This window comes from Meleagris gallopavo, chromosome 2, assembly GCF_905368555.1.
Source record: "Meleagris gallopavo chromosome 2, MGAL_WU_HG_1.1, whole genome shotgun sequence".
Classification (NCBI taxonomy): domain Eukaryota; kingdom Metazoa; phylum Chordata; class Aves; order Galliformes; family Phasianidae; genus Meleagris; species Meleagris gallopavo.
This window is the reverse complement of record NC_139405.1, coordinates 45,468,840-45,481,681: the sequence shown is the minus strand read 5'-3', so window position 1 is coordinate 45,481,681 and position 12,842 is coordinate 45,468,840. Positions and strand designations below refer to the sequence as shown.

The window sequence follows — 12,842 nt, the reverse complement described above, 5'->3', positions numbered from 1 at the left end:
ATTAGTTGGACTAGTAACGAGGCATGTCTTCTTTTCTATTCTAGTTCAAATATCTATTCCATATATAATTAAAAGAAATTAAAAAAAAAAACCACTCTTTTTTGTTTTAGTCTATTTAGGTTTTGTTCTATCAAAACAGAAAGTTCTTCAAACCAGAGAAACAATCTAACAGAGTGAATGAGAAAAGTCTGCAAAATAAAAGATAAATAATTGTTTGTCTGCAGAAGTCAGAGTCCCAAATACAAAGAAAATGAATAGTCAGAGCTGCTAACTTCAGATATTGAATACTTCTGGAGAGGGACTGGATTATTTATCTCCAGATAGAGATGTAAGAACTATACTAGCAGATACACAAATCCCTTATTAGTGGTTGTTCATATTTGCCAATGGGTGCTGGAGGGGAAGAAAGGAGATGGATGAAACAAAGAGAAAATAAGTTTCAGTTGAGAGATAATTAGGTTATCCGACTTTATCCCAGGAAAACTAAAAATCACAATAACCCCAAGATTGTTATTTATGCAGCATAACCAGTGTAATTTATCAGCATAATCAAAACATACAATATTTCCCAGTAAAAACCAACCATTTTTATTAAATGCTGTGATCTAAAGCACTGTGAAAGCCCAAAGATTGTGCTGCTGAAGGAACACAAAGCAGGTATGAAAAATATTTTCATCTGCACCTACCACAAAACCAAAAAAAAAGAATAGTATTGTTACAGCATCAAGAATCTATTATATCTTCTTCCAATTTCTGCCAAAGAGAGAGTCCTAATAGAGAAAAGGATATAATCACTGAATCCCACTCACACTAGGCAAGCAAAGAAGTAGTTCTGTGTTTCCTTCCACAACACTGTAACTGCAGAATACCAGGCCTTTTATTTCTTCAGAAATCAATGAAGTTTCTTTTCCTGGCCCAGAAACTGAAACACAGCTTCTAATGGCATTTAAAAAAAAAAAAAAAAAAAAAAAGGCATCACTGAAAAAATAATAATTAAAAAATAACAACAAAACCAAACCACACACCAAAAACAACCAAACTAAGCTAAAGACAATTCAGTCAGGACAATAGATAGTTTTGACCCTTGACATCCATTTGTAATCTACATTGCGACTGTAGAGACAGATCTCTTACAGACCAAGCTTTGATGCCTTTAAAACAAGGCAGCATTTTAAGAACATGGCTTCCACCTGGGAAGCATCCTGTATAAAACTGGGCCATAGCACAGCATGTAACAGTGCTTATATCCTGAGGTTAAAAATAAGCATAAAATAATAATGATTTTTAAAAAATAATAAAATTAACTACTAATTAATCACTATAGCCTCAGCCTGTTTCCAGTATTCAGTTGTTAAGAATTCTGACTTAAACTTCCCTCAGGTTTCATTCCACACCACTCAGAAAATCAAAACAACTTCCTTGAGTTTTTACTAATTCGACTCTAAGCACGCTACTGTTTAGATGCTGCAAGACCAATTTTAAAGCTCCATTTACGTGACCTTAACTTGAAGGATAACAGAGATCTATTTGAAAAGGGAGAGAAATATTTTATCATCATAAGATTTTCTCATGAGTAGATGCATGTTTCAAACACAGTTTGAGCATCACCTAAAAGGCAGATAGCAATGTTGAAAACAGTGTAAGTAGCCTCTGGCCATGAGCCCATTGAACTCTGTGCCCACATGCTCTTCATTCTTCTGTAATACTCAAGATTTCAATACTCAGCACATCTGGGTAGGAAAGAACAAACACATATTCCAGTAGCGTGTGATGGCTATGTCACAAATAGTTTAGAACAGAATTCCTGCCAACTCTATACAGTACATTGACTATTTAGCTACAGTAAGGTCTTCCTTGATAAGAGAAAAGATAATGGCGGAGAATCTATCCGAACTTGCTCAGTAGTAGGAAGGAAAGAAGTTTGACTTTTATGTCTGACACAGGAGAAGGTTTTGTGTGGTTGCATGTTTAAAATATCCGTATGTAATTCACTGATACATTTCTCTTAAAACACAGACGTGGTTTATGGGGTTTTCTATGCTTTCAATTAAAAGAAGTTAACAGACAGAAAAGACTCAATCTTAAATGATGTGTTTATCACGTGACCTTTGATACCAAAAAAAAGCTTTTGAAGTTAGGAATCTGACTGAAGCTAGGAATCATAACAAAACTATTACAATAATGCAGACTCCTGGAAATATTCTCAATTGCAGTGCGAATCACTAATCTGATAAGATGCAAATTTGGGTTACCTACTTAAAAAAAAAAAAAAAGCTCCACTCCCTCATAATACAGCAGTGTAATTTTAAGGACAGAATTTCAGAAAAGCTGTATCATTGGTCTGTATAACTCTAGGAGCAGGAAATACTATTTCTTCCTCCCTTTGTGCAACCCATGGCCAGTAACCTTAATAAAAAGCCAGCTCTAACTCTGGCATAGATCTAAAACTGTTCACAAAGTTTATTATAATTTTAAATTGTTATAATTCTCCTATACCAGGGAAAAATGGCAACAAAGCTAAAAATGCAAGTATTTCTAATTTCCTTACCCTGACCACTTATAAAAATCAGCAGGCAGCTTGATGGATTTTGTCAATTAGCTCCATTCAGGTGCCGAAGTTAAAAGGCAAGGGAAGGATCAAGTTTGATTGTTTTATTTTTCAGATAATATTACCTCCGTAAGGAAATATGGGAAAACAAAATGAGAATAAAAGGCAGGCGATAACGAATGATGCGTGATAAAATGAACTTCGAAGGAAGTTTCCCGGAAGCTGAAGAATTGTGCTTTACTCTGCTAATTACTGCATGGTACAGCTGAGTGCTGACAAGGCAAGTATAAGGGCAACACAAGAGAGTAGAAATCAAAGCTAGCTCATAACCTGATTTTACATTCTTGTGATAAAGCTGAAATAAACAGAGATATAGTCAATATCAGGTTAAAAAGGAACCAATAACAGATACTCTGTTGTGATGTAACAATGGACGTATTCAAATTAATCTTGTTTCATCAAGGTCGAAACCAATTCTCACAAGTTTTCTCCTACATCTCTCACTCATTGTCCTTGCAACACTGCTTTCCCTGGCATGAAAAATTCTAGGGGGTAAAAAGAGAGAGACTGGAGAAAGCAATTCAGAAAGAGCACGTAAATGCATCAGTCAAGGTCTGCTCTCAGAGAAATCCCTGTTGCCAAACTTCTCCCAATCAGGAATCATGAACAATTTCAGTTCCTACAGCAAGCATGCAAGGACAGAAGCAACAACCCATGCAAAGCAGTACCTGAGCTGCTAGTACATACTTTATATATATAAAATCTGAATGAGAGCAGAAGTTGCACATAAATTACAGTAAGATTCACAAGCAGGTAATGAGAATCCTCTCCAAAAGGACATGATGTGCTGTCAGAACTGTAATGCTCAGTAATCCGATATACTGTTGATGAAAACATCTGTGCAAATCTCCCTGGAGAAGCCTCTGTACAAACAAGCAAAATTTTACTTGAGCATCAGAACAAGGAAAAAAAGTCCTGTCACACCAGAAGTGAAATTGAGATCACTAATGGCAAATGAGCCTGTGTGTGCTGTGGGTTTTTGTGCTGTTTAAATTCAGGAGACTTTCGAATTTAAAACTTTGGTTAACTGAAACTATCTTTACAATTTCTATTTCAAAAAGAAAAACAAAAACAAAAAAACTTTCTTAGATATTGTCGCCTACTTCATGCCTAGGCAGAATTACTCTTTTACTTAACAGCCCAAGTGCAAATCAGGTGAAGTCAGACAACTAATACAAAGACTGAATTAGATTATGATTCAGTTTTCTTTTGTAGTGTGTATTTATAAAGGAATAGAGAAAGCTTCAAAGATGATGCCTGAGAAGAAAAGATATCATAGAGTTTATTTTTAAATATTATGACTATCTGTAAAGGATGTTCTCGCAAGATAATTTTTTTCAATTACATTTTGATTGTATTATGCATTTCAAGGGGATGTGAAAAGGTTACTCAGATTATCTTAATTTATTATAATGTACAAAAGAGTCTGAACTGATGCCACAGCAGAATCACATGGCAAGACTTTATCGCTACCGTGAAAAACCTGAGACTGAAATAATCATGGGATAGCTAGTCCAATGTACCCTGAATTCTTACACAACGATCAGCATTTGCATTGTCCTTTCCTTTCTGTAACCTGAAAGGCTGGATATTTTACAACCTCTTTCGATTAGCTAACTCTGCACCTCAACAATTCTGTTTTTAGATTAAAAAAAAAAAAGTAAATTCAAGAAATAGTGATTTTCCAATTAATGCTATTATGAGTTCCCCAAAAAGGTAATGTTTTTGCTATTTGCAGTACAGTTTACAATCCAAAACCATGCTCTTCACCTTTAGCAATGTTAAGTGTACTTCACTGATGTTAATGAGCAAACTAATGTATTGCAGAGAACACAACGACTGAGAGGCTGACAGAAAATAAAGCATTAAACATTTTAAAAGCAAAAAAGCTTGCACTCAAATCCTTCACTAAAAATCACTGTTCAGAAGAAACACTGCACGTCTCTGGATGCGTTCAACTTTAGTGGAGCTTTCTGGAGATGGGTGATATTATTTATAAAAAAAAAAGTACTACATTCAGTTCTGGGTGAAATTTAACATATTTTGATATATAAGAGATCAGAGCAGAAGATTCAAAGATACATTTTGGCCTGAAAGTCTATTAATCTACGAATACAGTGCTCCATATGTGGTTTCTGTGTCCAGGAACTGGGAAGGAATGAGTCAAGCTGAGAATAGGAAAGGGGTAAGGAAAGGTCTTCTTTTAGTGTTTGTCTATTTGTTTCCCATTACTGACTAATTACATATTTTAAGTGGCCATAAATAGCTTATTTTCACCAAGTCTGTTCTAGTCATAGCATTAGCTTTCAATGGATCGATCTCCATCTTGACCTATAAGCTTTCTCATCTGTGTTCTCCCTTTTCCTTTCACCCAGTTGAGGCACAGCAGTGGGGTGCATACTCAGCTGGTAGCCAAGACTCTACACTCTGAAAAAGAATATGTATGGAACTGAGCATGAGGAAGGACAAGGAAAGTAAGTTCAAACCATACCTACAAAGCTTTCCAACCCAAGCATATTTTATTTCAGTGATGAGTAGACAAGACACACTCACACATCATTTACAGACCGTCTACTTGGTTGTGTGTACTCTCAACAGAATGAGCAAATATAAAAGCGAACTTTTCCTATTTCTCAACTCTGAAGTTTGTTGTAGTTTAAAACAAAGAAAACATTACAGCTGCAATATATCATACAAGATTGTGAGTAAAATTAGCAAGACAAGCAGAATGCTTTCAAGAGAGACAGGATTTCAAAAACCAGAGTAAAACACCAGCACAGCATCTAACTTAAATCACAGAGAAGAAATGGCTTTACTCACCAATATTCAAACTTCTGCACAAAGCTGAATTATGGAATAGGAAATCACAAGAAATTTTGCACAAATGTATACTGCCAATGCAAAAAAGATTAGTTGCTTCCGTGAACAAACCTGAAAAGTTTGCTATAGAGATTCAATGACGCATAGGAAGAAAACTCAACTCCTTACAGAAGCTACAAGCCATAGCTATAGAAGTAGCTTTATACTTTTATAAATTATATAGAAGAGTAAATTATTCACATTCTACAGCAGCTGATATTTTTGTAAATTACTAGCTTTTTCCAAGATGAATTCTTCAGTAATTAAAAGAAATAAGATTTTATTATAAAGTGGCTAATGTCTGAAAAACATTTCTGACTAAATTATACTTTGATTATAACATATTTTCACTGTAATTACTGAGATATTTGGTACATTTTTCATAATTTGGGGATTATGGGCCTAATAGGGAAAAATTATTACCTTGTTGATGGTCTCTGATATTGAGACAAATATCTTGACAAATAAAAGTAAATATTATATCTAGGAGAGTCGTGTTTCATTCCTTAGCAATAATTCATTAAAAGATTTGAATCTTTATGACTCTGTAATGATTGCCTTCCTAAAGCTGACTTGTTTTACATCTAGTGAAATACAACTAGAATACTTTCTTATGACAACATATTCACAGAATACATTCATTTCCATTTGTGGGGTAAAATTTTGTAATAATGATGTAAAATATGCATCTTTTATTTGCTCCTCTAAGTATATTCAAGGTGCATACATTAATATAAAGAAAATAATGAACAGAACTAATGATGTGCTCTACATCAAAAACCAGAAAAAGAAATGCAAAAATTTTTCTTCTTTCAATAAAAACTTGAATACTTCCAACCAAAGCAGTTTAATAATAGTTCAAGGCTAAATCATTGGGGAAAAAAAAAAAAAAAAAAAGTAATTAGAAAGTCATTTAGAAAATTCTGAAGCCTAATCAAGTAGTTGTGATAAAAAACACATATTAGGAACAAGTAGGTCCTTTTTCTTTCCATTTGACTATTCTGAACAGGAAAATAGTATTTTCTGACCTGTTTTTGAATGTACGTTCCTTCTTGGTTCCTCAGGCCCCTCAATTGGTTGGTCAGCAAGGAAAATTCGTGCCTGGTCAACAGCATTGAGAATGGTTTGCTCTTTATCCTTCAGTTCACGTCGCAGAGCCTTTTGCGAAGAGAAAGAAGAATGTCATTTGTAACTTGATCTAATAAACAGCAGATACTAGACCATTTTCCCTTATTTCACATCTGAGTGGACTTGTGTAGTGATTCAGACTGCAAGATAAAATGTCAATTTTATGAAATAGAAATGACAAGAAATGAATTAAGGTTAGAAAGGTTATCATTACAGAATTAACTTGAATAAGTGAATACAAGAAAGATAATAATGGTAGATTTTTAAAACACTTGTCTAACAGGAACTGAAATTATTACATTGTACTTTAAACAAAACTAATCAAAGGTCTTATTGATATTAATAAGATTGCTAATATATAGTAGGTTGCTACAGAATATATTTTCTTTTTTTGTGGAATAGAAAAAAATTGTATCTACTGAAAGCTCAGATGACAATTTCACAACCTCTAGAAAGAACTGCAAGACTACTTCTTTAGAAAACACTCTTTTTTCCTTTCTCCCATTAACAGTATTCTTAAAACTTGAACAATATATAACCACATGCATTATGATAGAAATATATTCTGAAAACATACTTCTCAAATTAGCCAAAAATACTTTAATCTTTATATACAGAAACAATTAAATCTCATATACAGCGGGAAAAAAGCAATTTCTCTTTACAATGCTTGCACGATAATGGAAATGAATTTCATGATGTTTTGTTCTTTAGTGATTATGACCTTTTTAAAGGGTTAATTGTAACCATCCTTTTACAAAAGAGTAGTCAGCTATGTTTCCCAAAAGCATTTTCCTCTACTCATTTTTAAGTATAAATCAATTTCAACTAGAAAGAAATTGCTTTATATGATTTATTTGTATTACTTTCTATCAACCAAAAAAGAAATATTATTTAAATATTACTTTAATGCTCCGCTTAATATCTTCCAACATTTTTTTAATATCTAATTAGGAAATCAATGCTCATTTTGCTGACACAATCTGCTCAGTCCGCTCTTCAGCTAAGAAAAGCAGTTAGCCAGTGTTCATAACAAGGCAAATACTTCAGACTACAGAAAATAGTTTATAGCGTAAAATAAGGGCAAACAGAAGAAAAGGCTTCTTTTCTCCAAATTCCTCCACATGGTGGAAGTGTTAAGGTTACTTTCCTGTCCAGGGTACAGGATGAAGATACTTCTGGATGGCTGAAGTCACTTAGGCTCTCCTGTCTAGAAAACCTGAACTACCACTGAATTCTTATTTTCCTACAGATTTCTTGCACAAGCTTTTCTTACATAATTGTTTTTCGTCGTTGTTGTTGTTGGAGGAAAAAAAAAAAAAAGACTCCTTTGATCTTAAGGTTCTCAGAAGCATTGTTAATAACTTCAGGAGGACAACAGAACATCTAATTCAACTTTTTCATAAAAGAGCAAACATCTAGAGGAAGCAAAGCTCCGCATGGATCCAGCAATTCCAGCAACAAAGGCTATCATCCATCTGCTCTTGGAAGACAGGCTTCTAATCTTAAACAAGCCTTAATGAGAAGCCTATCCTAAAACTGAGGGGTAGAGATTTCATCTTAAGATTTCATCCATTCCAAACACACGGATGTTTGGATATTTGGAATACTGTATCTTGAAGAAGCTGTTTCAAAAATGTTCGATTATTAAAGACAAATAATGCTTCTCAGAATTCCTCCCAAGATTACGTTCTGATTTCTTTGTTGCACACAGACAAAACCATTTAGCTAAAGTGAAACAAAGAAATGCTGCTGTGCTGCTGCTGTTGCTCTTTCGTTTTTTCTCACATCACCAGTGCTGCCTCAGATATGTACAGTTTCACTAATGAAACAAAAACATTTACAGAGCAAAATAAAACATTTTTTCATAATAGACCATTTTCTCTATGACTCTAATTCATCTAAATGCTAAGCAACAAAAAAAATTTAAAATGAAAATGCAACAGAACTAATACTGCATGACAACACAGTAACAATAAGATTACCCTTCCCATTCTTTTAAGCTTCCATATGTCAGTGACCTTTCAGTACATAACAAAAACAGTACCTTTTTTTAACTTCTATTTAGAAATTCCATGACAGCCTACACAAACAAATTATTGCCTTCTAGATCTGTTGTAAGATGTTTGCCAAGCATTTGTCTTGCAAAGAGAGGCTGTAAGAGCTGGACTTGTTAAGCCTGCAGAAGACAAGTCTTTGTAATCACAGAATGGCCAGGGTTGGAAGGGATCCTCAGGATCATGAATCTCCATCCCCCCTGCCACATGCAGGGCCACCAACCTCCTATTTAATACTAGACCAGGCTGCCCAGGGCCCCATCCAAATCTGGCCTTGAACACCTCCAGGGACGGGGCATCCACAAACTCTTTGGGCAGCCTGTTCCAGCACCTGTCCACTATCATAGTAAAGTAGAGAAGGGACATGATAGCTGGTTTCTACAGCTGGTTTCCTGCTGGTTTGATCTGATCGAATAGAGCATCCTCATCTAAAAGTTGGACTACGGACCTCTGAATTGCCTATTCGCCTGAAAGAACTCACGGGTCCTATTGTTCAAACCACACTACTGTTCACTACTGGGGACAATACTCTGACCAGGGCTGCCTGCTCTGTGAAGCTCTGTTCTTGTACAGTAAACACAATTTTGTCCCAGTTTTCTAAACTGCTTTTGTAACTTGAAAATCCTTATATGCTACACAAATTCTTTAGGCTTTTCTAGGTTCCGCCACCAATCATTCAGATTCTGCCTTGACCACCATGTTCATTCATCCAGCAGAAAAAACATTTATACTTTCAATATTACAAATGCTACCTTATCCTTCTTATCAGAAAGCTCTTTGATGCCAGAAATACAAGAATACCAGCCACTTGACTTTGGCCCTGCAGGCGGCAAGATGTTATTCTCTGCCAACACCCCATCCCCCGCAATTCCTTTATCCTCCTCATCTCCCCAAATTTTCCCACTCTCACTTTACTTCTGCTCCAAATATTAAAAAACAACAAAAACTAATCAAAACATACCATCTTCCATACCATCTTCCATTACATTTACAGAAGTTATATTATTTCCAAAATAATGAAAATATTTCAGTCTGCATTTCACAGACCTATCTCTGATTACTATTAACTCTTACTTTTAATACAAAAAAAGTCTTCAGAACAGTGTTAATCCTGCATGTATAGTGGCAATAGCAATAAGCAAAATAAGCCCAATTTCTTTGTGAGATTTAGTACATACTATGTTTAGTCAAAAAAAAAAATAAATTGTTATTTACACACCAAGCCCTACAGTCTTAAAAATTTTATTGACAAGTTGATGCATCATAAAAGCAACATTCTTAAAGAAGTCCTTCAATATACTCTGGAATAAAACTCTTTGAAATCACCCATACAGATCTTGAAAACATTCTATATGCAGAAATTTATTTCAGGAAAGAGGGAAGGCAGGAAGCTATTATCACTATTGTACAATTAAGGCTCCTTGGAGAACTGCATTCAAAAATTACCCATTTAAAATGCTTTTGGTTATTAGAACCTGTGTGGATGCATAATTAAAATGCTATCCTAATTTTTAATATCGAAGAAAAAGAGGCACTATTACTTCAGTTTGAAAAAGGAAATGTTTCTACTTAGAATTACTCTTAGCTTTTTTTCCCCGTGTAATTTTCCAAATATTTCCAAAACATTAACAAAAGCCTCACATATATAAAAATATGTATATGTGAGATTTTGGGCTCAGAAATTTCAGCAAAGTTAGAAATAATCTCGAGATGGATCTCTTTTGCTGTCTTGTCTGCTTAACATAGTGTGTTCATCAATTTTTCCTGATCACCTTCAATAAAGCTTCAATCAAGTTTGACCTCAGAGACCTTGGATTTAATTATCTGCTCCCTCCTTCCACCACCCTTGCCACCAAAGTTGTTCAAATTGAGGTTGACACAAAGATTTTAAGATTATCTTAACAATGAACAATCTACAGACTTTGGCCCATGTACCTCATCATTATGAAATCATCCACATCATTCCTTACCATTAATAAATGTTGACAATAAAATCTTTTAATGTGAAAAAAACTTTGCATATCTGAAATATTAATATTGAAGTAATTTATGAGTAAAAAGTGTTATAAGCCCACCACAGATTTCTGACATTAAAGTTTATAGGCTTTTTATGCTACAGATGTATGAAGCGGTTTCAGAACAGCTATTCAGACTTGCATTGCTTTTTCCTCATTTCTTCTGCAATACTCAATTTATTTCCCCGTCTCACTTTGAGCAAGTAAACAAGAACAACAATGAGAGTACATGATGCAAGAATAAGCAGATATATCAACAATACCCTCTTGTCCTTCCAGGCAAACCTCTCTGCAACAGAACAAAAAAGAAATCCACTTAGAAATCTAATCTTTAGCTCAAATATAATCTGACTTGAGTGGAACGAAGAAAAGTTTCATTGGAGAAATCAGATCTACAAGAACACTACAGAGTAAAAATAAGTCATAAAAAAGCCAGCAACTAACGTAAAGGCTGCAGTACTGAATTTTATTATTGTATTAAAAGTTTTTACAAAATAAGAAGTGCAATTGTGTTTTTTTCATGTCTTCTACAGTTTTGTTAAGATACCTCCCAAATGGCTACTCAGAATGGATGCACCTCTCCCAACAGAGAAGTATATGACTGTGTCCTATCATTCTCTCTTACTTGGCTTTAAGGATGAAACTAGAGCATTTGTATTGCTTTGAGGATTACACAGGTTTCGGTAGAAGGAGAAATTCCCTGGAGCTAGCTATTCTTTAATGGATAAAAATAAGTCGAAAATTAATACTAAATTTTTGGTAGACATTAAATAATAAATGAAAATATGGCAAAAAGAGATCCTTCAGGTTAACTGATTGACAGAATAACCCAAAAAATCACTACACATGATTCTGCTGTTTACCACTGACTCATAAATGGGAGGGATCCAAGTAGTGTTACACACCTGATTTGTAACTATTTCTAATCATTCACTTATTCTCCATTTTTATTTGTTCCTCTTTCAGTAACTGTGAAATATAAGTTTTTCACACTATATCTTTGGAAACCTATATGTCATTTACTCTGTTAAATCAAGATAACTCTAATCTGTTTGTCCTCTCAATTACGTAGATGCTTATTATTTCTAATATAAGCTCTTCTTTCAAGCTACCATTCCCCAACTTAACTGCCTCAATTTACAGCTAAGAACTTGCCTAAACCAAGATCTTCTAAAAATTCTGTCAGTAATGCTTCATATCAGAAGCCATTTCGACATTTAAGAAATTAAAACACTAGAAAAAGTTTTGCTAGTCATGAATTTTTACACAATTTAGTGTACCCTGTAAGCACATATTTCCTTAAATTGCACTTAATGTTATATTTCAAGCATATTAATTGAGCTTCCATAATTATACATGGTTGATTTACAGCCTTTTTTCCTGTTTTGAATGGTACAGACTAGTACAGAGTAATTCAAGGAGCTGACCAGCTTAACAGTTCCAACAGATGAAGGCAAAGCTAATTTCAAAGAAAACACAAGGGATATTTCTTAAAAATGGAACATATTTAAATCAAGTCTCATTATGCACTCCTTCAAGGAAGTAAAGATGCATGTTATTGCGGTTTGTATCTCTTTATCACACTGTAGCTTCTTATGCCAATCAGCAGCTCCTGTAGCATTTAATTACCTAGTCATCCTTACTCTGCACCAGGTGCTTGCAAAGCTTCTTTTACTTTTATACACCAAAATGAAATGGAAAAATCATGTATAGCATATGGCAGGATGAAGGGAGGGAGTAAATAGGATAACTGAGAAAACTTGGAGACAAAACTGTTTTTATACAGATCACACAGAGATCAAGGTTGTGATAGAGTCTTTGCCAGCTGTCTGCATTGTTAAAGAACCAACAAGAAAGACAAAATAATGTAGCGTGCTCAAAAGCTGTTCCTTCATGACAGACAGTATTTAATATAAACACATATGCACAAATTTTCAGCAGTACATATTTTGGTGTCTGGACACATCTCCATGCAAAAGTAAATTTTATAATGCATATACTCCAGCTGATATAAAATGCATTCAAATAAAGAACAATATTTGTTGTGGAGCGTCTTACCACGCATCTACCTGTTACCACTTCCTACTCAATTTGTGTGGCAAAAGAAACCAGGAAAGAGAAAAATGGTGCATAATATACGACAATTAATAGCTGGAGATGTGCATAAGAGACTTA

At 34.4% G+C, this 12,842-nt stretch overlaps 1 protein-coding gene across 5 annotated transcripts in view; it reads right to left on the bottom strand.

The window, feature by feature from the left end:
* The window catches only part of UTRN (utrophin), a 356,268-nt gene that overhangs the window by 88,288 nt on the left and 255,138 nt on the right, over window positions 1–12,842 (bottom strand). For all 5 annotated transcript variants that reach the window (XM_085216963.1, XM_085216962.1, XM_085216960.1 and 2 more), the window contains one exon: window positions 6,496–6,625. In XM_085216963.1, the coding sequence (XP_085073089.1) occupies window positions 6,496–6,625 (130 nt within the window). The remainder of the gene's footprint in view (window positions 1–6,495; window positions 6,626–12,842) is intronic.